At 35.6% G+C, this 27,719-nt stretch overlaps 1 protein-coding gene across 14 annotated transcripts in view; it reads left to right on the plus strand.

Moving 5' to 3' along the window:
- The window catches only part of LOC123530428 (plasma membrane calcium-transporting ATPase 2-like), a 178,231-nt gene that overhangs the window by 137,592 nt on the left and 12,920 nt on the right, over positions 1 to 27,719 (plus strand). For 13 of the 14 annotated variants that reach the window (XM_053521513.1, XM_053521524.1, XM_053521525.1 and 10 more), the window contains 11 exons: positions 587 to 693; positions 1,324 to 1,565; positions 1,938 to 2,080; positions 3,031 to 3,152; positions 5,014 to 5,196; positions 5,541 to 5,735; positions 7,523 to 7,714; positions 9,082 to 9,295; positions 9,795 to 10,006; positions 11,047 to 11,154; positions 11,417 to 11,593. In XM_053521513.1, coding sequence (XP_053377488.1) covers positions 587 to 693; positions 1,324 to 1,565; positions 1,938 to 2,080; positions 3,031 to 3,152; positions 5,014 to 5,196; positions 5,541 to 5,735; positions 7,523 to 7,714; positions 9,082 to 9,295; positions 9,795 to 10,006; positions 11,047 to 11,154; positions 11,417 to 11,593 — 1,895 coding nt within the window. Of the gene's footprint in view, positions 1 to 586; positions 694 to 1,323; positions 1,566 to 1,937; positions 2,081 to 3,030; positions 3,153 to 5,013; positions 5,197 to 5,540; positions 5,736 to 7,522; positions 7,715 to 9,081; positions 9,296 to 9,794; positions 10,007 to 11,046; positions 11,155 to 11,416; positions 11,594 to 19,288; positions 26,947 to 27,719 lie in introns of those variants that run through there. The other variant, XM_053521526.1, reaches the window with a different exon arrangement.

Below are 27,719 nucleotides of genomic sequence, written 5' to 3' on the forward strand. Positions count from 1 at the left end.
AAATTAAAGAAAAACTTAAAATAAAGGGATATACATCATTTTCTCTCCAGACTGGTGTTTCTCCTAGTAACTGATTTCTGTTGAAATTCTTAATACAGATTCTTAAACTAACTGGTTTCATATTACTGTATGACAGCTAAAGAAATATTTAAGGTTTTTAGTATCAACCACAACCTTAAGTTAGAAAACTAAAGATTTTAGAGAGTTAACTGTAAGTTCAAAGAGTGGGAAATATCTCATATGTATTATAGCAGTTAATAAACAAAGCTTAAGGTAGTTTTCAGTATTAACATCAAAACTTTTTCTACAAAGTACATATGGATTGAAAGCATGAATGTATACTATGAACATTTAGCCGGTAAAAAAAGATAGGGTAGAGTGTTTGACTTTTTGCTAGACTTATTTCAAAATACGTACCTCAATCAAATTGTCACTATCATGTTTGAACCGTAAGAGCTAATCTGTCTGTTTCAAATAGCAATGAGCCTTTATCGTTCTAAGATAATGGACTAAGCCTTTCATTTTCTGACTATAGATGTAGATTGTGGTTTTCGGCTTGGCTAATATGTTTTTTTTTTTTTTTCAGGTGTACATTATAAATCAGTTCCCAACTTTCAAACATTGTCAAACAAGATACAGGAGGTGCTGGTGAAAGCTATATCCATCAACAGTGGTTACACTTCGCAAGTTGTTGTAAGTTCAATGTACACTTCTATCATGATTCTGTCACACTTTAGGGTTTAACTGCATGTATTAACCTTTAGCCTGCTGGAAGGCAAGTCGTCACCTTAGCGCAAAAAGTGAATAAGTCCTTTTTTAAGTCAATGCAGTTATCCACTTCTTGCGTTGAGGTGACGAAGTGATTCTATGATTCCATGCAGGCTGATTATTGTTTGCACTGTTTGTTATTCAGTCAGTAAATTTTCAGTGAACACCCCTTTGGATGATAAGTAGTATTGCCCAAGTTGAATGATGGACCAGTTCAACTTTTTAAAATTTAGCTTGCTAAAGGTTGAATGAATTGTCAATAGGTTTGAAGCTTTTGAATATTTAGTTAAGTTGTCCTGGTGTCCACTTTTGCCTGAAATAATCATCAAAGAGATACTGTGATATTTAAGGCGCTAAGTTTCAAATAATGTTGGCTGTTAATATTTCTTAAAATACAGCAAAACACTAAAGAACTGAAGCAAAAAAATAATATAAATAACTTTTCAAAATAGAAATGAAGGCGTGCTTCTCAGTATCTGTTTGTAAGCATTGTCCAAGTTCTGTGGGAATATTTAAGCTGTAGTGATAACGTTTTCACATTCATTTGCTTCACAGAAAGGTGAACAAGAAGGGGAACTCCCGAATCAGCTTGGTAACAAGACCGAGTGCGCATTGCTGGGCTTTGTCATGGATCTAGGTCAGAGTTACGAAGCAGTAAGAGAGGACCATCCACAGGATACTCTTGTCAAGATTTATACTTTCAACTCAATGAGAAAGTCAATGAGTACAGTTATACACCTGCCGGGAGGAAATTTCCGTTTGTTTACAAAAGGAGCATCTGAAATGGTCCTGAATAAGTAAGGACTATATCCTGATTAAACATTGCACGTCGCCATTTTCAATTTAACGGAGATGTACCTCTCTATTCAGCCACATTTTTTGCTTCTCGCATATTTCTCATTCACTTTGTCTGTATTTAAATGATTAAAATTGTCTAATGCAGAAATAAAAAATTGCTCCAAAATATTTAAAAAAAAAATAAGGTTAATGTTTTCAAACAACATTTTCTAATCTGGTTATCTTTTACTAGCATAGTTAGTGTTAGCACTAGGCAAACAATCGGAACCACTGTTTGCTTTGTATGTGGCTTTTAATGTACTGAAATACTGTGTAAAATGGCATTGTACTAAGAGAAGTGAATACTTAAGAAAGTAAATGCTTTGTTTTAGGTGTGAATATATCCTTGACTGTAAAGGTGAACCACAACATTTCTCTGTTGAGAATCAAGAAACAGTGATCAAAAGCATCATAGAACCTATGGCAGGGGATGGTCTTCGAACTATCTGTATTGCTTACAAAGACTACAGAAAAGGTAATGTTAAACACTGCTAAGACTATCAAATGTTTTTACAAAAAAATGTTAAATAAATAGTGATATAGATATGTATAGACCCATATCAGAACCAATCAGTCAGTACAAAAGGTACTGATATAGACTTTTAGAGACGAATTTCAGAATGAATTAACATACAGAGGTTACCCTATGAATTGTTGGTTGGTTGGTTGTTTTGGGTTTAACGCCGTTTTTCAACAGTATTTCAGTCATGTAACGGCGAGCAGTTAACCTAACCAGTGTTCCTGGATTCTGTACCAGTACAAACCTGTTCTCCGCAAGTAACTGCCAACTTCCCCACATGAATCAGAGGTGGAGGACTAATGATATCAGACACAATGTCGTTCATCAAATAGTCACACGCCCCGCCCGAGGATCGAACTCGCGACCCCGAGATCCGTAGACCAACGCTCTTACCTATTGAGCTAAGCGGGCGGGCCCTATGAATTGTATGCTTTAATATTTATAGTAAAATTATTTCATTTCATTGTTACAAAGTTTTATGGTTTTAGCCAGTTCCAATATTCAATAGTGACATGAGCTCATAGATTTGAAATTGAACAAAGAAATACAAGGGAATTTTATTTTTTGTTGGGATTTAAGTTCTTGGATCAGGGAAATCTCAAATCCACAAAAAATGAGTTCAGCACAAATAATACTTGAGCCACACCATGAGAAAACTAACATAGTGGCTTTGCGACCAGCATGGATCCAGACCAGCCTGCGCATCCGTGCAGTCTGGTCAGAATCCATGCTGTTCGCTAACGGTTTCTCTAATTGCAATAGGCTTTGAAAGCAAACAGCATGGATCCTGACCAGACTGCGCAGATGCGCAGGCTGGTCTGGATCCATGCTGGTCGCAAAGCCACTATGTTGGTTTTCTCATGGCGCGGCTCACTTATTTCATAGTATGGCAATTACTATTTTAGAGAAGCAAGGTATCAATGATGAGCTGTTTGATGAGGAACCTGACTGGGATGATGAAGACGCAGTTGTCCGAGGACTTACCTGTATTTGTGTCGTAGGCATTGAGGATCCTGTCAGACCAGAGGTGTGTTGAGGATAAAACAATAGTCAGAGAATTTCATTTCTTTATAAATAGTTTTAATGCCCCCATATACCTAAATTATGGGGGATGAGTGTAGTGTTACCCTTGTCTCTAAATGTGCATGAGTATGTGTTCGAAAAATCATGTCTGGTCGAAACTTTGAAAATTATAGGAAATTTGAATTTTGGAAATTTGGTCTGTGAAAAATTAAGTTTTAGAAGAGTCGGGAAAAAGAAATTTTCATTGACCAAAATTGAAATATAAGCTTTAATTCAAGTATAAAAACATACTGTAACCCCTTCACAGTAGTTGTTTATGTACTATTAATTATACTATATATCTTCTTAAATCTCTTTAAAACAGTCATCATTAGAAAGAGTAATCATCACTGATTGATTTATTAACCTTCAAAATGTTTGAAACAAAAAAAACGTTTAGTGAGTGGACATTTTTGAAACAAACAAACAAAATTGTTAAGTGGTTGGACTGGTTGGCTGTACGAAGCCAACAAAATAAGTTGGTAGTGGTCATTGAAAATTGGGATTTAGTCCAGGGAAAAGTCAGGAAGTTCTACAGTCGAGTCCACTTAATACGAACTCGCTTGATACGAATTTTCGGATTAAACGAACAAAGTCCGAATTCCCCGGCCGAGTCCTTCTATTTTCTTTGTAAAATTATTACGGTAATAGCGAACTCGCTTCATACGAATAATCGGTAGAAACGAACACATTTTGGAAGTCCCAATACGCTTAAATATTATACTTTTCCATCTTTTGATACGAATTAATTTTAGAAGTGGGGGCCATTATAAAATGTGTTGAAAATAATAATATGGTCAACTTTGTGCCGCGTGGTAATTGGACAAAGGAGTGGTTCACACTTATTCACAAACAATCACTCGGTCCTTTGTGTATCATTTCAATATAAAACAATTTAATCAATTGAGAGGTCAAGATTTAAAGAGGTGTAAATAATTCTTAACACATTATTGACGTTCTAGTGTCGATACAGGTAGGCTGTGTCTTGCAAAATATACAAACTTTTATCCCTCTTCGAGTGACTGTTATATAGTACAAGCTTCAATGTTGGCGGTGGATATAATTTGGCACTCTGGACATCGACCGCACATTAAAATTTAAAATAATAGGTTTTACGTGTTTAAGTATGACGTTTTTTGAGTAATTTCAATGTTATCTGGGTAAATTAACTTAATCAGTTTAAAACTATTAACTACTTTCATAATATCGGAATCTATTCACCGATGATACCGGTGATACTGCCCAACTTGCTCGGACAAATTATCTGGTCATACATTCATTAATACGAATTTCGTTTGATACGAACATATTTCTTAGGTCCGGATGAGTTCGTATAAAGCGAGTTTGACTGTATTTGTCCCATGTTTGTGGCAACCCTGATTTTGTTGCATAGCCAGATTTCAAATGACCAACTAACAAGATGATATGTCATGTGCGAAACCAAGATACCTAACTCGAGGGCAATTCAGACTTGGAGCTCGGAGATTTATTATCATATTTGTGGTCCATAGAATTAACAGAATATATTTTGTCTGCACTTCATTTTCCTGAAGATGTCAAATTAAGGAAATTTGTAAAAAAAGGTTTTGCTGATTTTACACTCAGTATCAATATGTGTGCTTCTTGTATTGAGTGATATTATGTTTGCTTGTAGTATTGAATATTGAGGGAATTGTCTGGAAAGAAGCTTTTGCAGACAAGTTTATTGCTGAAACACACAAAATTTGCAGCTCATCAATAGCTTGTTCTATTCATCAAGTGTGTGATCTGTAATTTTCATCCATATTGTATCGCATAGTGTTTTGTATATATAAATTTATTTGTAGGTTCCCAATGCCATTAAGAAATGTCAGCGATCAGGTATTTGTGTACGTATGGTCACTGGTGACAATGTGAATACAGCCCGCTCTATTGCAGCTAAATGTGGTATCTTACATGTGAATGATGATTTTCTCGTCCTAGAGGGCAAGGAGTTCAACAAACGTATCCGAGACCCAGCCACTGGAGAGGTAGGTCATTACCAAACATTTTGTTTAGCTGAGAGAACTTCTTCCTTAAAATCAAGACAGTCGCTCTTGATGTTTTATGAAAAATCCCTTCTCTCATTCAAATACAGGTTATCTCTTGTCACTGTGCAGTATTTAAGCAAAGTTTACAAGGTACATGAAGAAAATAAGACTAATGTATTTTATCGCCAAATGCTAATAATGATTACACAGTTTGGTGGTATGTGATATAGTACAAAATTGTTGTATTTTCATTAAGTTTAATTGCTCTGTAGCTTTAACTGATAATGTTCTATGGTTATTTGAAATAATTGTTTACTATACAATTATACTTTTTATGGCCTTAGGTTTCCCAAAAATTGTTAGACCAGTTGTGGCCCAATCTCAGAGTACTGGCTAGATCATCTCCACAAGATAAATACATTCTCGTAAAAGGAATTATTGATAGTAAACTGACATCAAATCGGGAGGTTGTCGCAGTAACAGGAGATGGAACCAATGATGGACCTGCTTTAAAGAAGGCTGATGTTGGATTTGCTATGGTTAGTTGAATTTTCTTTCAAGTTGAAACATTACGGAAATTATGTTAGAAAGTTTGAAGTGCAATGATGCAAGGTAGAGTGAAGGACTCGTAAAGTTGAGGTAGTTTAAGGAACTGCCTTCAGTAAATGTAAAATAAGTGGGTATAAACTAAACTACAGCTTGTATTGCCTTTGCTACATTATTATACGCCCGTTTGAAAAACGGGATGTATTATGGGAACGCCCCTGGCGGGCGGGCGGGCGGGCGGGTTGGCGGGCGGGCGGGCGGGCGGGCGGCGTCCACAGACCTTGTCTGGAGCATATCTTCTACATGCATGAAGGGATTTTGATGAAACTTGGCACTGTTGTTCACCATCATGAGACGGAGTGTCATGCGCAAGAACCAGGTTCCTAGGTCTAAGGTCAAGGTCACACTTAGAGGTCAAAGGTCAAATTCAAGAATGACTTTGTCCGGAGCATATCTTCTTCATCCATAGAGGGATTTTGATGAAAGTTGGCACAATTGTTCATCATCATGAGAAGGAGTGTCATGCGCAAGAACCAGGTCCTAGGTCTAAGGTCAAGGTCACACTTGGAGGTCAAAGGATACAAGAATGAAAACTTTGTCCGGAGCATTTCTTCTTCATGCATAGAGGGATTTTGATATAACTTGGCACAAATGTTCACCACCATGAGGCGGAGTGTCATGCGCAAGAACCAGGTCTCTAGGTCTAAGGTCAAGGTCACACTTAGAGGTCAAAGGATACAAGAATGAAAACCTTGTCCGGAGCATTTCTTCTTCATGCTTAGAGGGATTTTGATATAACTTGGCACAAATGTATACCACCACGAGACGTAGTGTCATGCGCAAGAACCAGGTCCCTAGGTCTAAGGTCAAGGTCACACTTAGAGGCCAAAGGTCAGATACAAGAATGACTTTGTCCGAAGCATTTCTTCTTCATGCATGGAGGGATTTTGATGTTACTTGACACAATTATACACCATCATGAGACGAAGTGTCATGCGCAGTTCCCTTCTTTAGAATTACTTCCCTTTGTTGTTACTATAAATAGCTTATATTGTAACTTTTTCATTACTAGTCGTAGGGAAAAATCGAGACCACTTTTCTGTAGTACAACATGCATGCTACATCCAATTTTGAGGTGTATTTTTACCAGTCTCTACCTGGTAAAGATTTTTGTGAGGACTTACAATTTTTTTTTTTTTTTTTTTTTTTTTTTTTTTTTTTTTTTTTTTTTTTAAGATTAACTTCCCTTAGTTGTTACTATAAATAACTTATATTGTAACTTTTTTATAATTGACTGTAGGGAAAAACCAAGACCACTTTTCTGTGGTACAACATAGATGTTACTTTCCAATTTTAGGTGTATTTTAAGGTATCTCTACCTGGTAAGGAGTTTTTTTGTGGACTTAGAAAACAAAACACTTAGTTATTACTAAACAACCACAAAATTAAAATTCCATTTGCAAATACAGGTGCTAGAGTAAAGAAATTTGCTGTGACGGGCGTATATTGTGACATTCTTGCACTCTTGTTTTTTTTGTGCAACCTGAGTGCAAAAAATGTAGTTTCATTTAATGTCTTTCATTCTCAGAAAAATGTACTGTAGCATGTATGAGATGTATGAGCATACTGATTTTGCTAGGAGCTCTGCAACCACATTGTTACTATAAATAATCCACAACTATTACATTTTATAAACTCATCGTTTATTTTATTTTACTGTCATCCTTTTATTTTGTTTGTACATGCAAAAAAAATGACTGCTTTCTGTTACTGTTTTCAGGGTATATCTGGTACTGATGTAGCGAAGGAGGCTTCAGACATCATTTTAACAGATGATAACTTCACAAGCATAGTTAAAGCTGTAATGTGGGGAAGGAACGTATATGACAGCATTGCAAAGTTCTTACAGTTTCAATTGACAGTGAATGTAGTGGCTGTACTCGTAGCTTTCCTTGGTGCTTGTATTATAGACGTAAGTGTTGTATTGTGTATACTGCGAAATCATTTATATTTGTGGTGACTGATTTTCATGGATTTTATGGTTGAAATGATCCACAAAATAAAAAATTGCAATGAACAAGTAATGTTCCCATTTGTTTTATGTTTGAAATTTCATATCTCGGTGAAATAGCCATTCTGGCCACAACCATGAAATTCCATGCCCACAAAGTTAAATGAGCCGCGCCATGAGAAAACCAACATTGTGGGTTTGCGACCAGCATGGATCCAGACCAGCCTGCGAATCTGCGCAGTCTGGTCAGGATCCATGCTGTTCGCTAATAGTTTCTCTAATTGCTATAGGTTTTGAAAGCGAACAGCATGGATCCTGACCAGACTGCGCGGATGCGCAGGCTGGTCTGGATCCGCGCAGCTGGTCTGGATCCATGCTGGTTGCAAACCCACTATGTTGGTTTTCCCATGGCACGGCTCAAATGATTTTGTAGTGAAACAAGTCTATTTACGATAGTATGCCATACTTTTATCATTATAAATTGTTTTACTGGACTGCTGAATAATTTTGTGAAAATTGTACAGAGCAGCATTGTTGGCCCCTTATCTGGGTGAGGATGTAGGTTAGAGCTTTGCTGGTATTACATCAACTCTTCATGACATAATACTGAAGAGTGATTCAAGTGAGATGAGCAAACAAGCTCAGATGCAGATCTGGGTTGAATAGCCAGTATAATAGAGGGGTAGAGAAACTCTCCATGCTAATAAAACACAATAAACTTGATGATGTGAACAGTAGTCCAGCTCTGTATCATAGGGAAAGTTGTTTGATGATAATAGAAAGTATACTGCTCCAAAAAATCCTAATTTTATTTCCATTGTTTGCTATTAGGAGGTATTAAACTATGCAAAAAATAACCTTCAATTAAATAATAAATATTGTTTAGTAAAGTAGAAATGAGCCGTGCCATGAGAAAACCAACATAGTGGCTTTGCGACCAGCATGGATCCAGACCAGCCTGCGCATGCACGCAGTCTGGTCAGGATCCATGCTGTTCACTTTCAAAGACTATTGCAATTAGAAAAACTGTTAGCGAACAGCATGGATCCTGACCAGACTGTGCGGATGCGCAGGCTGGTCTGGATCCAGGCTGGTCGCAAAGCCACTATGTTGGTTTTCTCATGGCGCGGCTCAAATTATGTTAACCACACCTGAAGAGCAGTTACCTCCACACAGATGGAAAGATTCTTCTTTTATATTTACCACTCCGGAATAAAAGTATATAATTGATACAAAATTAACTCTTCCAGATAATATTTACTGTGTATAGGTAGTTTGCAGATTGTTTAGTTATAAAATTACATGCAAGAATGACTTTTGTTTTACAGGACAGTCCACTAAAAGCTATACAGATGTTGTGGGTCAACCTGATTATGGACACTCTGGCATCCCTTGCCCTTGCAACAGAATTGCCCAGTGAGGAACTCCTAGAACGTAAACCATATGGACGTACAAAACCACTCATATCGAGAACTATGATGAAAAATATCTTTGGCCATTCTGTTTATCAACTTATTGTTGTGTTTGTCTTATTGTTTGCTGGTTAGTAGTCCGTTATTATAATTTCAATGGCGTTCATATATTATAAAACTTATTTTTTTCATGGTTGTTATAAAAACTTTTTTCATGGGTCATAAAGTCTTTATATGTGGATAACAAAACACGTATTTCTGTTGTTTATAAAACCTGTCTTTTCTGCAAATTGAAAAGCCTTTTGCAAAATTTTGTCTGGAAAACCATTTGAAATAAGATCACACCATCTCAGAATTTCCTTAAGGAAGAATGTCGTAAATTTTCTGTAATGCGTTTTTATTAAAAGGTTAAAATGTTGTTGATGTAGGGCCATAAATCAAAACTCTTCTGCATTTAAAAACATGAACTTGTTACATGAACAAAATAAATGTTTGAGAAAAGATTTTGGTGTTGAATGCACAAAACAGAGTGATAAGAACTTGTGTATTTCATGGATCTACCATGAACCTTACCGGGTATTTATTTTTCATCATTGCAACCAATTGACACATTTTTATTACCTTTACAGGTTCCGACCTTTTTGATATTCCAGACGGCAAAGGCAGACTACTCCATGCTCCACCCACACAACATTTTACCATTATATTTAATACTTTTGTTATGATGACTTTATGTAATGAAATAAATGCTCGAAAGATCCATGGGCAGCGAAATATATTCGAGGGTTTGCAACGGAACCCAATATTTATTGGAATTTGGATAGGAACCATGATTGGACAGGTATGTATTATTTTGAACACATGCAAATATCTCCCTTTACAATAATGATCATAAATTGTTCCTTTTGGAAAACATGTTTCTTTAAAATTTGCATTTTGCAAATTCAGGATAAGTCAGTTTTTTCATCAAGTTGGGACCTGAAGAGAATGAGTGATTTTTATTTGCCCATTTTAGAAAAATGGACGTATCATGTGATGGCGCATCTGTCCAGCATATTTCTTGTCCAGAGCATAACTTGATAAACATTCTGGGTATTGACTTTAAACTTATTGGCGTATCGGTATAGGTGGCGATGAGACGATGAGCGCGGCATTTGAACGAAGTAGTCCACAACAGCTGATGAAAAAGCAAGTGTTCTAACATCATGTCACTGTGCAAGCTTTCTAAGGGCAACTTCTGATAAAATGCATGTTTTACATGTACCACTGTGTCACATGTAAACAGTCTGGGCCATTTGAGTGTTTTGACCCTGGGAGAGCTCTTCCTTCGGGGTCATAGATTCCTGGGGACAAGAATAATATCAGCTGTACATGCAGTAAAATTTGTATTAACCTTTACCCTGCTAAAGTTCTGAAATGGACTAGTCCATCATTTGATTTGGGCAGTACCATTTAATATTCAAAGGGATGTTCACTGGAAATTTACTGACTGAATAGCGAACAGTGCAGACCATGATCAGCCTGCATGGATGTGCAGGCTGATCTTGGTCTGCACTGGTCGCAAAGGCAGAATCACTTACCGCCAGCAGGCTAAAGGTTAGGCAGTCAGCCAAGGAGGTTACACAATCTGGCTGGTTAAGACAAGTTGAAAGTAGAACTAAGTCTTTTCAGGAAGATGTTACCAAAGTGAGTGACTGCTGAACACAGGTGGCTGCTAAAGCAGGGTCAGCTGTTGCTTCTTTTAAGAAAACACAGTTGCACTGTCTACCAGTTTTAAGACTGCAAATGTTTCCTAATCTATTTCATAACTAAAATTATAACTTTATAATCTTGATGCTAGTTAATCGTTTTTCATTTAACTTGAAGTTACTTCTATTGCAGATAATAATTGTACAGTTTGCTGGTGTAGCATTTTATACAGAGTCTCTAACCTTAGACCAATGGTTATGGTGTATATTTTTTGGGGTTGGAACATTGATCTGGGGCCAGGTAAGTCATGGTTTTTTTCCTAATACTTTAAATGCTAGTATCCCCGTATGCATAAATTGTTAAATTTGTAAAATACAGCACTATTAATGAATATGGTACATTGGGTAGTGCTGATTGAATGGTAGTAAGGCACGATTTTGTCTCGAACCTATTAAGTCTGGTATTTCCAAAGCCCTGTTATTATTATTATTATCATTCTCTGTGTATTTTGTTTAACAGAAACTAATGTCATAGTTTAAATTGTTTTATTTCTCATGATTAGATCGTAACGTCACTACCCACAAAGAGTTTACCGAAACATTTATGCAGTTGGGGTAAAGGTGAGCCAGAGGATGTTGATGAAATTGATGCAGCGGCTGAAGCACAAACTTCAGCTGATGGTGTGGGCCGCCGTGGCCAGATCCTCTGGGTGAGAGGCCTAACGCGCCTCCAACAACAGGTAAGTTGTTTATCTCCCTTTGTGCTATACAGTTTCACAGTTGCTTCCCCTGATTAACAGTTACTTAAAATCTATGTGCATTGGAAGATATAAAGCTTTTCCCAACCTGTGTGCTAGTTCTTTGAAGAAGGAAGTATTTTGTAATAATCATTTCATTTACTGAACTTATGCTCTGTAAGACAAGGCATACCACACAAGATACCGGCTTTTAATAGCATTTAATGGTACTGATTAAAAAAAAAAAGGTATATTTAGATCTTATTAAGTTAAGAAGGTCATGGTCAGAAATATTTGATAATGCAATAGACCTGGTCCTGTCTTACAGCTGGGTAAATACAGTAACAGAAATGTTTTATTGCAAAAGCTGTATGGAGGAAGCAGCTGGGAAGTTTATGCATGGTGGTTTCTATAATTGTTTGTGAAATATATAAAAATTGAATATCGTAGGAAGTAGATAAATTCTTGTTTCTAACAATATAACCAACTACTTATTATAAGATAGTTCATTTATTTTGCTAAGTTACGTTTATATAAAGCTAGGAATTTTACTTTTATATGCAAAATGGAAAGTAAGAAAATGCTAATGAAATATGCATACTGTAGGAAAAATTAAGCGGTAGAATTACGATGACTGTTGGGTACAATATTATATGCCTCACTTAGATTTTTTCTTTTTCTATATTTTTCATAGGCATTAGTAAAATTGCAATCTGCCTCTCAGCCAATACTGTTTAAGGGCAAAAATTGAATGAGAAACTCAGTCTGTAAAGTCTGTTTTATCTTTACTTTTATTCTTGACCTCCCGTATTACTTACTTCAAAAAAGTTGGTTTCACTTTTGGTACTGGTGACAGTAATTCCTATTCGTGGATATGTATCAAGTTGGGCTTTGCAAATGGTTCTACCAAGGCATCACTCTCTGACAGTTTAATTGTATGTTGGAGTAGACTATATGTCTGACGCCTCGTATTAGAGAAAATAATTCATACTGTTTAGCAATAAGTTTGGACACATGGACTGTAATAAATGGAAACATTTGAGCACACACTGTCTCAATGTTATTTATAAGAATTGGCCTCAATTATTAAAGGTCTAGGGAATAGAAATCTCTTTGTTTCATAATTGAATGAGATGAATGATTTACTTGTACCATGATAACCTATTTTTTGATAAACAAAACAAATAGTTTAAGTCACTGTCTTTTAATCACCTGCCCCTCTTGTGCTTGGTGTTTTGATCCTTGAAAGGGAAATAAAGAGTCCTTTCATATAGACAAGCCATTCAGTTGGCTTACAGTTGGAAGCTCTTCCTATGTGCCCACACAGGGGCACCTGGGGTTTCCTCGGGAAATGCATCATTTGACCTATATGGTGTTCATGTGACATTAAAGTAAACAAGAAACATATAGGTAAATTAAAGTCACCTAAATGATGGACATTCACTTTCCAAAACTTTAACTTGCGGAGAAAAGTGGTATTTTGGTACTGACAATATTGGCTGAGAGATTTTATTCCAAATTTTAAAAACATGAACTACGGTATCTCTTTGTGTACCGTTCTCTTCTCACTCTTTTTCTTACTGAAAAAAAAAAGAAAGAATCCGTTTCCTTTTTCTTGTCTCCTTTCTGAACAAAAATTCAAAATTCTAGTTATATTTTGAACATATTTCTTTTAATTTTATGTTGTTCTGTATTACGTAGACTAGCAAAAGTTTCTAACAGAATTGATGATATTTTATGAAATGCCTTCTGAAATGTTAAGGAACAAAATGCTTCATTTCTGTTTCATTTGCTTTCCTCTCTTTAGTTCTGATCTTGTTTATTCTTTTACTTTAATTTATTTTATCCTCCCCTTTTTAAGTCTTTCTTTTTTGCTTTTGTTGAGATTTTTTTCATTTTTTTTTATCGCTGGATTTGATTATTTTTTAATTTGTTTGACTATGTTCGGATGTATTAAAAATCGGGATTATCAGTAAAGACAAAGAATTTTTTAACAGATGTTGTCGGATATGTATTAACCGTTGAATTAACTACCTTGATTTATGACTGACCTAGTGTGCTTGTTTTGCTTTTCTTACTTTAGTTGCTGTTCTGTTGAGTTGATTTTTGATTTTGTCTCACCCTGCTTACCCATGTAGATGTACATTTGATAGATAGTTCTAAATTACTCTTACATAGCTAGAAGGACTTTCTAAGTTTCAAAACCATTTCCGAGTTTGTTTTAATCTTCTGTTCGCTTGTGGCTTGTTAGCGCTCAGTTGCTTTAGCCCAGCCCTTTGCTCAGATTGTGTCTGCGGTTTTGTGTGAATGAGGCATTTTTCGACTTTTTGACTCGTAGAATTACACGTATAAAAAGTATATAACCTTTTGTAACCCTGTTATTCACCAGGCATTTAGAGGTTGCATTGAAAATAACCTCTAGAGTTATTAAAGAAAGCCTGGTATCGCATTTTGTTTTTCTCTATTTTAACAGCTGCGAGTTGTGAAGGCATTTAAATCCACTCTGGAAGACTTAGAGGAAAAACGCAGTGTACACAGTTTTCAAAGTCTTCATTGTATTCGTACTTCACGTAGTCACCACGGGCATCGCCCAATCAGTGAGGAAGTGTTTAATAATCATCTACTGCGTACAACATCATTCCCTATTCGTAACCAGTACCAGTATGCTTCATTTCATGTGCACTCCCCAGACCGCGAAGCTACAACCCCAGTGGATCATTTTAAAACAAGGTCTCAGTCTTGTGAGAATGTACCTCTTGTGATTAAACAGCCCTCCCCTCTCCTTGCTACCACAAACCCTGCACTTAAACGATCTCCACCAAAATCAGTAGCAAGACCCGAAGGCGGTGGAGAGGTTACAGAGACATGCATCTGACTAGAAAACCCTTGTCAACACAATAAGCAAACAGACTTTACCTAGTTGACAAATCAAATTATATTAATATAACTTCGTTCTGAATTATACAGGGGTAGATAGTTTGTGCAGAAAGTGTGATTTTGTTTTCTGTATTTTTTTAAGTGTGAAGTTATAGAGCATAATTATGTGCAATTTCCCGAAAACTAGTTTTTACAACATTTTTGTGTCATATTTACACAAGAATGACATTTAATGTGAGAACTAAACAAAAAAGGGAATCTGTGTTAATTATGTCATTGAGAAAAGACACTGTTAAGATTCAGTAGTAATTTTGCACCAGTTTAATTACATTGACAATGTGCAACGTTTTCTACACATAGGATATTTTCCAATGTGTTATTATATATAATATTGTACATGTTTTTGTTTAAGTAATGTAGATAAAAATGATATGTGAAGTCTGTATCTAGTGAAACAATTTAGATTAGAACTTAGACGTCATCATCAAATATCTTATCTTGTGTTTAGTCATTCCGTTTCTAACATTTGTCAAAACGTTTTCACATAACTGTTGGGAAGTTTTCAGTCAGATCATTTTCTGTGTTGTATATTTGGTTTGTCCACATTAAAGTTTTCTAGTCTCGGAGAATTGTGATCATTTGTTTTATGCAAGAAGTCTTGTAATATATTTCACTTCACGTGTAATATAAGATTATAAGCCAATGCAATGTATTTAGGGGAAAAAAACCCATCTTTTTGATAGCTTTGTTAGGATACATGCATTGTAATGTAAGAGACAATTTGGTTTGCAATTTTACCAAATTGTATTGAACATGAGGTTTGAAGTTTTGAACGAAACAAAGTTCAGATAAAAATGCCAAAAGACAACAAAAATAATACAGTATGATAAGGATGACCAGCGGCTTGATGCAAATTAAAACACTGAGACTGATTAATGGAGGTTGGATGCTGAGGGGAAATAAAGGTATTTGTATTCATTTTACCACAAAAACGCATGTATATGTTGTTGAACACATATACTCAATTTACGTTACCAGTTTACGTTACCAAAATACACGTTACTCTAGATTTTAGTTAGTTCACCAGACACATAATAGAGAAGTTTGTTGTTTAGATCAGAAGGTGTCACTGATATAGTTGTATTTGCTTATACTGGTGTTTATATGTTGGGAATAGGGTTGAAAGCAAATGGCAAGCCTTTAAGGCTTAATGAATTTTAAGTATTGCAGATATTTAACATCTGCTGATTATAATATTTAGGCAGTGACATTGCAGTTAACAGATGTCATTAAGATAGGCCTCTGAAAAAATGTTTCGTTTTCTATTCAAAGATTTTACAGTGTTTTTTTTTTGTTTTTTGGGGGTTTTTTTATATAAAAACTTGCATATATAGTTTGTTTATTGGAAATTCAGCCATAAGCTTAATGGTAATGTATTTTATTGATGATGTGATGGCCAGAATGTTAAAAGGACTGACTTCCATAGAAGCAGACTATTACAGACCTAGTTTTTTTTTTTTGGTGGGTTAAAGTATTATGCCTGTATTGATATAAATATGGTAGTTGTGACACATTCAGATGATGTTGCTAAGCAGTCATTTTAATAATACTGTTTCAGTTCTTTAGATGAGTCTCTGAGATAAATTTGACATCTTCATGAGAATGCATCGAAAGTCAGTTTAGGTTTTTCTTATAGACTTCACAGTACCTTAACCTGAAGGTGCCAGGTCTAGAGTCAAACAATACATCTTTTAGGCATGGCCTTCTTGTACATAGTTGGATTATATATATATATCCATTATGTTTAAAATAGTCTTACTGAGGCAAAGGGGAGGGGGTGTAGTTGGTGGTATTTATTCTAAGGTTCATGTTGATCAGGTGAGTTACATCCACCTTCGTCTTTCCTTGTAGTCAGTATTGTGGCTTTATTAAGGTGTGACGTATTACTTGTTGTTGTCCATACTCCTAGATGTCACTTATCTCCATTCCATGCGCTTCAGTGCTGGTAACTGGCAAGTTGCTGTTTACTGTAATTGAGTATTCACGCATTTTTCTGCAAAACTTCAGTCACATGAATAAAAATGCAATGTAGAAACAGCTGTGATAATACTGTAATTATTACTGAGTGCAAATTGTAAATACTGCAGGAGACCTTGAATGCCTGTCTAAAACATTTAGTGGAAGGGTTTAAATACAAGGCTTATCTTAATTACAGACACATGGAAAATAAGTGATATGTCAGTCAATTACATGAAATATTATTTGACACTATAGACACACCTTAATTGGCAGTATGTTGAATTTACAGGTTTTAAATGGAAAGCAAAATTTTGCACAGTTAAGGATATTGCCTGATAGTAGTATTGCAGAATCTTTGATTGTCGTACACCTGTTTTCTGTTCAGATTTTAAGTTCATTTCAACCTGGACTTTATTTAAGGTAGAAATCTGTTGTAATAGAAAAACCTTCTGGTAAATAGCTTCTGGTCACTAAGTCGATGATCACGTGACAGCAACTGATTTCTATTGGTAATGTTTAAATTTAGAGACAAATACCAGCTGTTTCGTCTTCATATGACTGTGTACTTGGTGAATAGCTCACAAGATTTCTTGGAGTTCTGGTTTTAGGATATAGTGGTCTCATGCCAGTCTTTCTTTTTTTGTTGTAACTTCACATGTACTGCCCTTGGTTGTATAGAATATAGAGTTTCAACCAACCAACTGGCAGTGGTTGTACAGATTTTAGTGTTTTGATACCATTTGTCTTCTACTGATAACTGTCTTTTTTGTGGAATATAATGTTCTCATGCCACTTTTTTGTACCAACTGCCTTTGATTGTATAAGATATAGTGTTCTAAGACCATTTCTTTCCTAGAAACTTGCCTAGGTGGTATAGAAAATAGTGCTTTGAGATTGTTTGCCTTCAACAAATAATTGACTATGGTTGTATAGAATAAAATGTTTCGATACCCTCAGTTTTCTACCAACAAAGAGTTTAGTCACTTGATACCATTTCTTTCCTAGCAGTACCCTCCTTTGGTTCATGGTGTTCTCCTAACATGTTTTTTCTACCAGTAAACTATCTCTATTATCAAGGGACAATACAGTTGTGATACTGTTTCCTACTATAGCTACAGTATTATCTAAGAGAATATTAAGTTCTGATTTGACATGTTTTCTATTGATTTCTTCCTTATTGTTCATTGTATTTTATTGTTATTCTCTGATTCCACGTATTCTACACTTGTTGCGTCACCTTTATATAGATTCTATAAAAGGTCTAATACCACTTATTGTACCAGCAATGATAGGTTTGTCTAGACATTATGAAGCTCTGATTTCCGTTAATTTCTTGTGATCCCTGTGCTATTTAGAGAGGGAAAAAATAGACTCGATACCAACAAATGATTACTTTCTCTTGACGTGCAAATGTTGTCTATTGACATACTTTTAAGTTGTTTGCGGTCTAGAATGTCTTGGTAACACATCTGTCAAGAGAAGCGTTCAATACTTAGTGCTTCATTTCAGTGCAGTTTACTTCCTTATAGCTGAAATTCTTATTTTTTGAGAGAAAAAAATATAGATCTAGACACAGCTTTATTTGCTTTTTCTGCACATTAAAACAGCAGCTTATTTTCTTTACTTTTATTTTCATGGTAATAATATTGTGCTTTAAAAAAAAAATTTTTTTTAAGAAATTGTACAAGTTACATAATATTACTTTTAGGCCCCTACTGCACTTGCTCGAACACACACACACAATAAAAAAGTCTGGATAGAGTATGAAGGACCATGGTGAGCAATTGGAATTATGTGGCACATTATTTGACACTCTGTCTGTACATTAATGTTTTCTTCTACTGCATCTTTTAAGAGAAGTACTGGATTGAAGTCACTTTGATTGGAAGCATTATCTAGTGTTAACCATTCAAAATTACAAATGACAGCCCCCCACTAGGGGACACGAGTGAAGCCCCTTAAGTGCAGACTTCTCAAGAACTAAAATAGAGGATGGAATTCAACCAAAGGTATCCATAAGATATAGGGATTCAAAATTATACTTCCTATAACACCACCATCCCCCTTTAGTTGTAAATACAGTTGAAACTCGATATCTAAAACTTACAAATGCACTATGTTGGTTTTCTCATGGCGCGGCTCATTTTGGGTTATCGTAGAGACATTTTCAAGACTTCAAATGCTTTATGGAAATCATGCAAACTTATCCCTTGGCAATCTGTAAGTTTACAGCACATTAAGAAACTAAAAAATCTGAATAGGTTAGTGGGACTGGCACTCAGGGCCTCTTGCTTGTCAAATATCTCATTGTTTTTTTGGGGGGTCAGCTATGGAATATTTTCTTTTTTCTCACTGTGTTGTAGTTGAACTGAAACCATACATAAAATAGTTTTCTATCACATGTCATAAACTGCTGTTGTTCTTTTCTGTTTTCTTCATATGCTTGATCTTTCACTCCCTTTTTGTTCTCAGTTGCAGGCTTTTTTAAAGATTTTTTTTTTTGCAAATCAAATTAATGAGTTACACATGTGTTTTATGCCTGTAGTGTTACTGGTATATATATGTATCCTGATTGTTTTACTAAATTGTATGGCATTATACCCACAGTCATCCGTTTAACCATTTATCCATTGTGTGTCAATATAAAATTTACCTTTTGTTGTAGTTTTTTTTATTCTTTGATTTTCTACATTTTTGCATATCTCCATTAGCAAATCTGTTATCCATTCACCATGCTTGCATTTTTTTATGTTGTAATTTTAGATTGTGTTTTGTGTTTTTACCCAATTTTATGCATTTCAGATCCGAGTAGTTAACGCTTTCCGCATGGGGCTGGACACAAGGTACGACAGTCATAGTCTAACCTCTGTGCGAAGCATTCACTCTTTCCAGAGTTCCAAGTTTCAGAAGCAGCACAGTGGACAGCCAACGAGCCCGCTCGCATCACCCGACATTGCCCATAACTCAGAAACAACTACTAATCTGTGAACTCTCTGCATGTGTTTTATGTTCACATTTCATTTATGGATTTAATATGGAGATGATTAACATTTTTACAAACCATTGACTGCAGCTGTGCATTAATAACAAATTTAACTTTTTTATATTTTTTTAGTGACTGTAATGCCATCATTCTTTTTTCGTGAAGCAGTTCAAAGAAATTATAAGACTATTGGGTCTGGCAAAATAATCAAGAAATACAGATTTGTGAATAAGACAAAATGTTGGTGAGAAATAAGAAACGTCTGTCAGGGAAAGTGATGAAGTTTTGATAAATTAATCTGCTTATTTAGTAAATCAATCAAAAGTGTAAAACTGAGAAAGTGCCCTCTATGTTTATTACTTTATTTTTAAGTTCGGTTTCAGATCAGTGCAAGAAAAAAAAAACAGTTACCCCCCTTAGATCAGTGTTATAGTGCTTTTAGTATTTCATGTGGTAGCAGAGTTGACAAGCAATAAGCATTGTAAATGGTGTACGCATTTTGTTGTAATAAAATTACCCGCCATTTTATACCCTCTTGTTGCTATGCTCATATATGAGCCGTGCCATGGGAAAACCAACATAGTGGGTGTGCGACCAGCATGGATCCAGACCAGCCTGCGCATCCGCGCAGTCTGGTCAGGATCCATGCTGTTCGCTTTTAAAGCCTATTGGAATTAAAGAAACTGTTAGCGAACAGCATGGATCCTGACCAGACTGCGCGGATGCGCAGGCTGGTCTGGATCCATGCTGGTCGCACACCCACTATGTTGGTTTTCCCATGGCACGGCTCATATGTATTTCTCATATCATTAGACATTCAGGATATTACAACGCAGCTCATAGTGAAAATCATGTGCAATTTATATACCAATTTATATACATATATAGCCTAGCATACACATTTAAAACAATATCTTGCATGGAGAAAGATTTTTTCTTGGATGCTGTTCCAGTTAAAAAAAAGTGCAGATCAAGACTTTTGACAAGAAATCAGGATTATAATGATAGCGGCTATAAATCAGGGAATTACCTCGATTGTTCAGTATTTAACAAATGTTTTTTAGCTCGACTATTCATAGAATAGTGAGCTATTGCACTCGCCCATGCGTCGGCGTCCGCGTCGGCGTCCGCGTCCCGATTTTGGTTAAGGTTTTGTATGTAAGCTGGTATCTCAGTAACCACTTGTGGGAATGGATTGAAACTTCACACACTTAATCACTGTGACAAACTGACTTACATTGCACAGGTTCCATAACTCTATTTTGCTTTTTTACAAAATTATGCCCCTTTTTCGACTTAGAAATTTTTGGTTAAGGTTTTGTATGTAAGCTGGTATCTCAGTACTTACTAATGGGAATGGATTGAAACTTCACATACTTGTTCACTATCATGATCTGACATGCACTAAGCAAGTCCCATAACTCTGCTCTCTTTTTTTTCAAAATTATGCCCCTTTTTTGACTTAGCAGTTTTTGGTTAAATTTTTGTATGTAATCTGATATCTCAGTATCCACTAATTGGAATGGATTGAAACTTCACACACTTGTTCACTGTCATGATCTAACATGCACTGTGAAGGTCCCATAACTCTACTTGGCATTTTTACAAAATTATGCCCCTTTGACTTTGCAGTTTTTTGTTAAGTTTTTGTATGTAAGCTGGTATCTCAGTATCTACAAATCGGAAAGGATTGAAACTTCACACACTTGTTCACTGTCATGATATGACATGCAGTACAGAGGTTCAATACCTCTACTTTGCATTTTACAAAATTATGCCCCTTTTTCAACATTTGTATTCATTCAATTGACAAGGCTGTTGAATAGTCGAGCGTTGCTGTCCTCCGACAGCTCTTGTTTAAAAATGCATTCAAGAGCATCTCTTAAATTAGAATGGTCTTGTCATCAAAGCTTAGTCGGTCTCAAATAATGAGAAACCATGTGATCAAAGTTTGTTTCATCAAAGTGAAACAAAATAAAACTCAAGAAGTTCAAAATACACATACCGTATAGTTTGTATGGATTTAGTTCAAAGTATAATAATTGAGCGGCATTATAAGAAAACCAACATAGTGCATTTGCGACCAGCATGGAACCAGACCAGCCTGCGCATCCGCGCTGACTGGTCAGGATCCATACTGTTCGTTAACAGTTTCTCTAATTGCAATAGGGTTTGAAAGCAAACAGTATGGATCATGACCAGACTGCGCGGATGCGCAGGCTGGTCTGGATTCATGCTGGTGGCAAATGCACCATGTTGGTTTTCTCATGGTGCCGCTCAATGTATAGAATAAAACATTTATATTCAGGTTATATATGCTGATATTTTAGCATTAGAGTTCTTTAATGTGTTTTGTTTTTTATTTCCTTCCTGTGTTTACCTGGAATATTACGTAATCGTCAAGTGCTCAAGTGATTTCAGCCTTGTTGTAAATCTAGATTTCTGAAATGCAGTGATGACTTAATAAACAAAACAAAAACTTTACGGTATTGAAATTTCATGATGATCAGCTCTGCTTGAATTAATTTGATGAAGTGGTTTCAGTAATTTTACCTGTTTGAGTGCTAACATATTCAGTTGAGAGCCTATTTTAGGAAGGCATTGTTTAAGGGCATTATTTTCTAATGAAAATGAGCCTCCTTTGGGAATGAGGATACCAGTATCCAGTTTTATATGAAATTAGCGAACAAATTATACATAAAAATCTCAGTGTCATTACATAACTCAGTAGAGATAAATTTTTTGTCATAAGTCCACTGGAGATTTGATGTGCCTTTTAGGGTTTCATATTAAGGAAGAAACAGGGTAAAAAAGGGAAGTGATTAGTTACTAATGTTTCAGACCTTTGGTTATCATGATTACTAGACACAATTTTGGAACAGCACTGTCTGAACTGTAATGAGTTTTGCTTAATGATTGAACAGACTGATAAATCATTAAAACTATGTAGAGGACATATGCCTTAAAGTGATTTGAGCCGTGCCATGAGAAAACCAACATAGTGGGTGTGCGACCAGCATGGATCCAGACCAGCCTGCGCATCCGCGCAGTCTGGTCAGGATCCATGCTGTTCGCTTTTAAAGCCTATTGGGATTGGAGAAACTGTTAGCGAACAGCATGGATCCTGACCAGACTGCGTGGATGCGCAGGCTGGTCTGGATCCATGCTGGTGGCAAAGCCACTATGTTGGTTTTCCCATGGCATGGCTCATTTATGTCTGTAGGTCTGTTATAGCTAACTGGTTTGCAGAAGGTCTTTGGTTCTACCCAGGTGCCCATTTGTGATGAAATAATGCACAGAGGGGCACCTTGGGTCTTCCTCCACCATCAAAGCTGGAAAGTCGCCATATGACCTATAATTGTGTCGGTGTGACGTTAAACCAAACAAAATAAAAACTGATATAGCTGACACATCAGTAAATATGGAAAAAGTGCCCCTGCAAGTCTCTACATAAAAGGGAGTAAGATGATAGCGCCTGATGTTTTTAAGATTTTGTGTTCTTACTTTGATGTTGTTGGAAATAGCACTGGATTACAAATTCCAAGTTCATAAAACATCATATGCTTGCTGTTTGTGCATGCCAGAATGACATTAGTTTTTGTACACTTTACACATCTTTGTTTTCCAATCCTATTCACTTTAATAGGCTTGTGTACACTTTTTGTGACATTGTGGTAAATGACAAACAAATACCATTTAACTGATTGAGGAGGATAATATTCTAGTTAGGATTTATGATTTAATGAACAAAAGAGTTTTAAAATAAAAAGAAATTCTCTCTGCATTTCTTATGTTACGTTTTGTAAAAAAAAAAAAAAGAAACAGAGATTAAGAGAAACTGGGGGTTTTCCCCACATATGTTTAAAGTGCCAACAATTTTTTTATCAGGACTATTTGGTGTTCACAAAAGACATCAGAAAATAATAAGATGTTCTGGTGTTTTCATTTATCGTCAACCATAGGTCTTCAGTTGTGATGTTAGGATTTTGAGAATTGAATGAACAGTTTATTCTTACCAACACAGCTTGACATAATTATCTATTTATTGCAAAATGTATTAGGATATACTTTTCTTATACATTCCACAAGTATTTGCATTGGCCCTATTTATTGCATAATTACCAGGTTTAGTATAATACCAGTAGAATTAGTGTTACTTTTTGTAAAATAATACAGCTATTTTATAAATGATTCTTTTGATTCTTTATTAGATTCTGCAATCATGGAGAAATTTGTCAGTGACTTAATTTTTTTGAAGACAAACCAAGGAATATCCCCTTTTAGATTTAAATTTAAATTTTTTTTTTTTAAAAATGTAGAACGAGTAAGAAGTTTTTGAAAATATTTTTCATTTGGTTTGAAGTCTTAATGTCAAGATTGTGTATACATCCGGAATTTTATTCTGTTAAGGGAGTCAGATTGGTTATGCAGCATAACTATTATTAAGGATATTTTTGTATAAGGTTACGGAACTTTGATACCCTTATATGAGCCACGTCATGTGAAAACCAACATATTGCGTTTGATACCAGCATGGATCCAGACGAGCCTGCGCATCCGTGCAGTCTGGTCAGGATCCATGCTGTTCGCTTTCAAGGCCTATAGGAAATAGAGAAACTGTTAACGAACAGCATGGATACTGACCAGACTGCGTGGATGCGCAGGCTGGTCTGGATCCATGCTGGTCGCAAACGCACTATGTTGGTTTTCTCATGGCATGGCTCAAATGTCAGACTGGCTTTCTGTACATACTCTTCACTATGGGGGTTGTATGTGCTCTATGAAATTTTGGTGTTGGGCACTTTAGTGTGGTGACTTGCCTATGGATTTGTTTACAAGTCATGAAAATATTCTGTGCATTTTCCCAATATATTGTATAGTAAAAAAACAACAACTACTATTTGAGTATTGACACAAATCAAAAATGTATCTTGTATATAATAACAATACATGTTCCTTAAAACTATGATGTGATATAAACTATAAATGGTTCACTGTTCATGTCATGTTTATGCCTCCACTCTTTGGGTCACTTCGCACAAGTGTTTTTCATAATATGACAACATGCAGCACCTACAGTAGTCAATGCCAGGGTCATACACTGAGCTGAAAGTTCAAATAGACAAAAAATAATAATTTTTTGCAAGTTCTATGATTTTTTTTTTCCATGAAAATTTTTGTGATTTATGAACACACATTTTAATGTTCAGTAAAATCAGTGAAGAATTTCATATCTGGGTAACAACTTCTTTACCCAGAATGATTATTATACTACAGGGTACAAATATTTGCTGCCGCAAGATGATGTGCAGTGCAACTTTCAAGCATGTAAATTTAAGGTCAAGGTCATAATCGGAAATCGAAGATTAAACTCCCATTTCACATTGGTTACATGTTTCTAATGTTTGTGCTGTGACGAACAGTTGAGGGAGAGACACATGTTTTTGCATAAAAATAACTATCAATTGTGTTATTTTGTTCTAGGGTGACCTCTTAACTTTACATTTAGAGCTTGCTCTTTGCTGGTACCTAGGTAGTGGTTATGGTACAGTTCGGTTTCCAGTCTTAAAAGTGGTTACAGTATAGTTCTGTACTCCAGTATTTGCTGGTACCAAGGTTGTGGTTATGGTACAGCCTGGTTCCCAAGTCTTTGCTGGTACCTAGGTGGTGGTTATGGTACAGCCTGGTTCCCAAGTCTTTGCTGGTACCTAGGTAGGGGTTATAGTACATCCCTGTTCCCCAGTCTTTGTTGGTATCTAGTAGGGATTATGGTATATTCTTTGTTCATATGCACACAAAATTGGGAGGGGGTGGGGGCTATAACATTGGCTAAAATGAGGGGAAAGAGTACTGTATTTATACATTACAAAAACACAAGTTGAGCATTTTTTCTAAAGAATCATGTATGTTTTGCTTTCATGTTAAAAAAATGTTCAAATGTTTGCAATTTCCCCAATGCAAGTTGTAGAATATTTACATTTTACATATTAATACATGGACTTGTGTATTTATAGATGATAAATTATGAATTTTTCATGTTTTATTCCTTGTACATAATTACTGATGTATAAATTTATTAAAATGAAGGCATGCACTTGATATATATATATATATAGAGAGAGATATTGGACCTTCACATTTTGATGAATATACATAGTTCAAAGATGGTCTCTACACGACCTGTTCGTTGCACATTGCATCTTTTGTTTTAAAAGGACTCGAAACTCATTTGAGCCATGCCATGGGAAAACCAACATAGTGGGTTTGCGACCAGCATGGATCCAGACCAGCCTGCGCATCTGCGCAGTCTGGTCAGGATCCATGCTGTTCGCTAACAGTTTCTTTAATTGTAATAGACTTTGAAAGAGAACATCATGGATCCAGACCAGACTGCGCAGATGCGCAGGCAGGTCTGGATCCATGCTGGTCGCAAACCCACTATGTTGGTTTTCTCATGGCACGGCTCAATTTTTCTTCCTATGAAATTTTAATATTGTCTTTTACAGTATAATCATCACAAATTATGATATGAAGTACTCGAATGATATTATCTGATATTTGTTCATCATGTGTACATTTAACGGACTTTTTTTTAAATTACCTATTATTTTGAAAGAAATTTATATGGATGCTTCAGATTTTATTGGTGGTAGTCTTCAACCTTTTAAATGTATTTTTGATGACTTCCAATGAAATTATTGATACTGGAAAAATGCTAAATCTTAAAACCTCCATCAGTTGTTGTACAGTACCCATACTTTGCAATGTGTAATATGTAGTAAGTTAACATTTTTTTGTAGAAAACGTAAGGAGAGTGTATTAATACCTATTTAAAGAATATTTATTCTTATTGTCAGTGTGTTGCCACGTAGGAGGTGATTAATTCAGTATGTCTGTGTTGGATTTATTCACTCCGGGGTAAACATGCTGACGTGAATTTGCATTTTGCGTTGCCTCGTTTCATTGCTAGAAAAGGAATTATGTTTTTGGGAACTTTAGTAAAGAAATGTACAAAAAAGACACTTTAACAAAAAAAACAAAAAAAAACGTATTGAACGGAACACACAAAGATTTTATTCCATAGAAGTGGCCATGAATATTACAATATTTCTAGGTTGACTTATTTTCCTGTTTTCAAGAATTAATGATGAAAAATTATAGCTTATCCAACAGTTTGATAGCAATTAAATGTATTTTTGTCAAAGTTAGATTGAAGGAAAACTTACCTATAAATCCAGAAAAACTGGATTGCAATGAAACTTGCTTCACAGAGTATGTATGAAAAAGTTCAGGTTTAATCTGTACTGTATGTATAAAGTTTTATTATATTTGTAGCTGTAATGCGTGACCTGTTTGTAGCTATTTTATCCCATATAATAGTGCTCATCGAGTACTTTTCTACCAAAATTTATGTTCTATCTAGACTTGTATGTTAATACCTTAAGGTTTTTAATGAATAAAGAAATTTTCATTTTAACTGGCGTCTTCTAATTTTTTACTTGTATATATATTAAGAAAAGGTTTTGTAGAATAAATGCCTTATGGATTTTAACTGGTTAAGAGTTAGCTACTGCCAAATTGGGACAAAAGAATCGATGCATAGTTTCTCAAACTATCTGATTTGGAAAATAATATTGGTAAAGGCAGATTTAAAGTGACCTAATAAATTTCAAATGATCCCATGAGACCCCTTTTAGGGGTTACCAGAGCTAAAAATAGAAAATCCTTTAATCAGCTTCTTCCATTAAAAATGTGAATGATCTTCATCAAACTTGGGCCATAGCACATTTGTATTGACCTCTCAGTTTTATGCAAATGGTGCATCTTGGCCAATTTTAGGGGCCACCTAAACTTGAAATAGCTTCTTATGAACCAGTTGGTGGATCTTCCCCAAACTTGGTCTGTAGCATCTTTGTATAACCCTCTGTCAATTTTTTTTTCAAATGGTTCTGCCGCATGGGCAGCCTCTTTAGGGACCACCAAAGCTAAAAATATAAAACCTTGAAACAACTTCTCATGAATTGAGTTAGACCTGGTTTGCAGCATCCATCCTTTTAAAATATGCCTCTAACGATTCAAAAACAGTTTTTTGATGGAGCTGATCTTCATTAAAGAATACTGTTGCATGCTGTGACATATGTAAGATCAAGGTCCATCAGAAATAATATTTGAGCCGCACCTTGAGAAAACCAACATAGTGGCTTTGCGACCAGCATGGATCCAGACCAGCCTGCGCATCTGCGCAGTCTG

This window comes from Mercenaria mercenaria, chromosome 13 (assembly GCF_021730395.1).
Source record: "Mercenaria mercenaria strain notata chromosome 13, MADL_Memer_1, whole genome shotgun sequence".
NCBI lineage: Eukaryota > Metazoa > Mollusca > Bivalvia > Venerida > Veneridae > Mercenaria > Mercenaria mercenaria.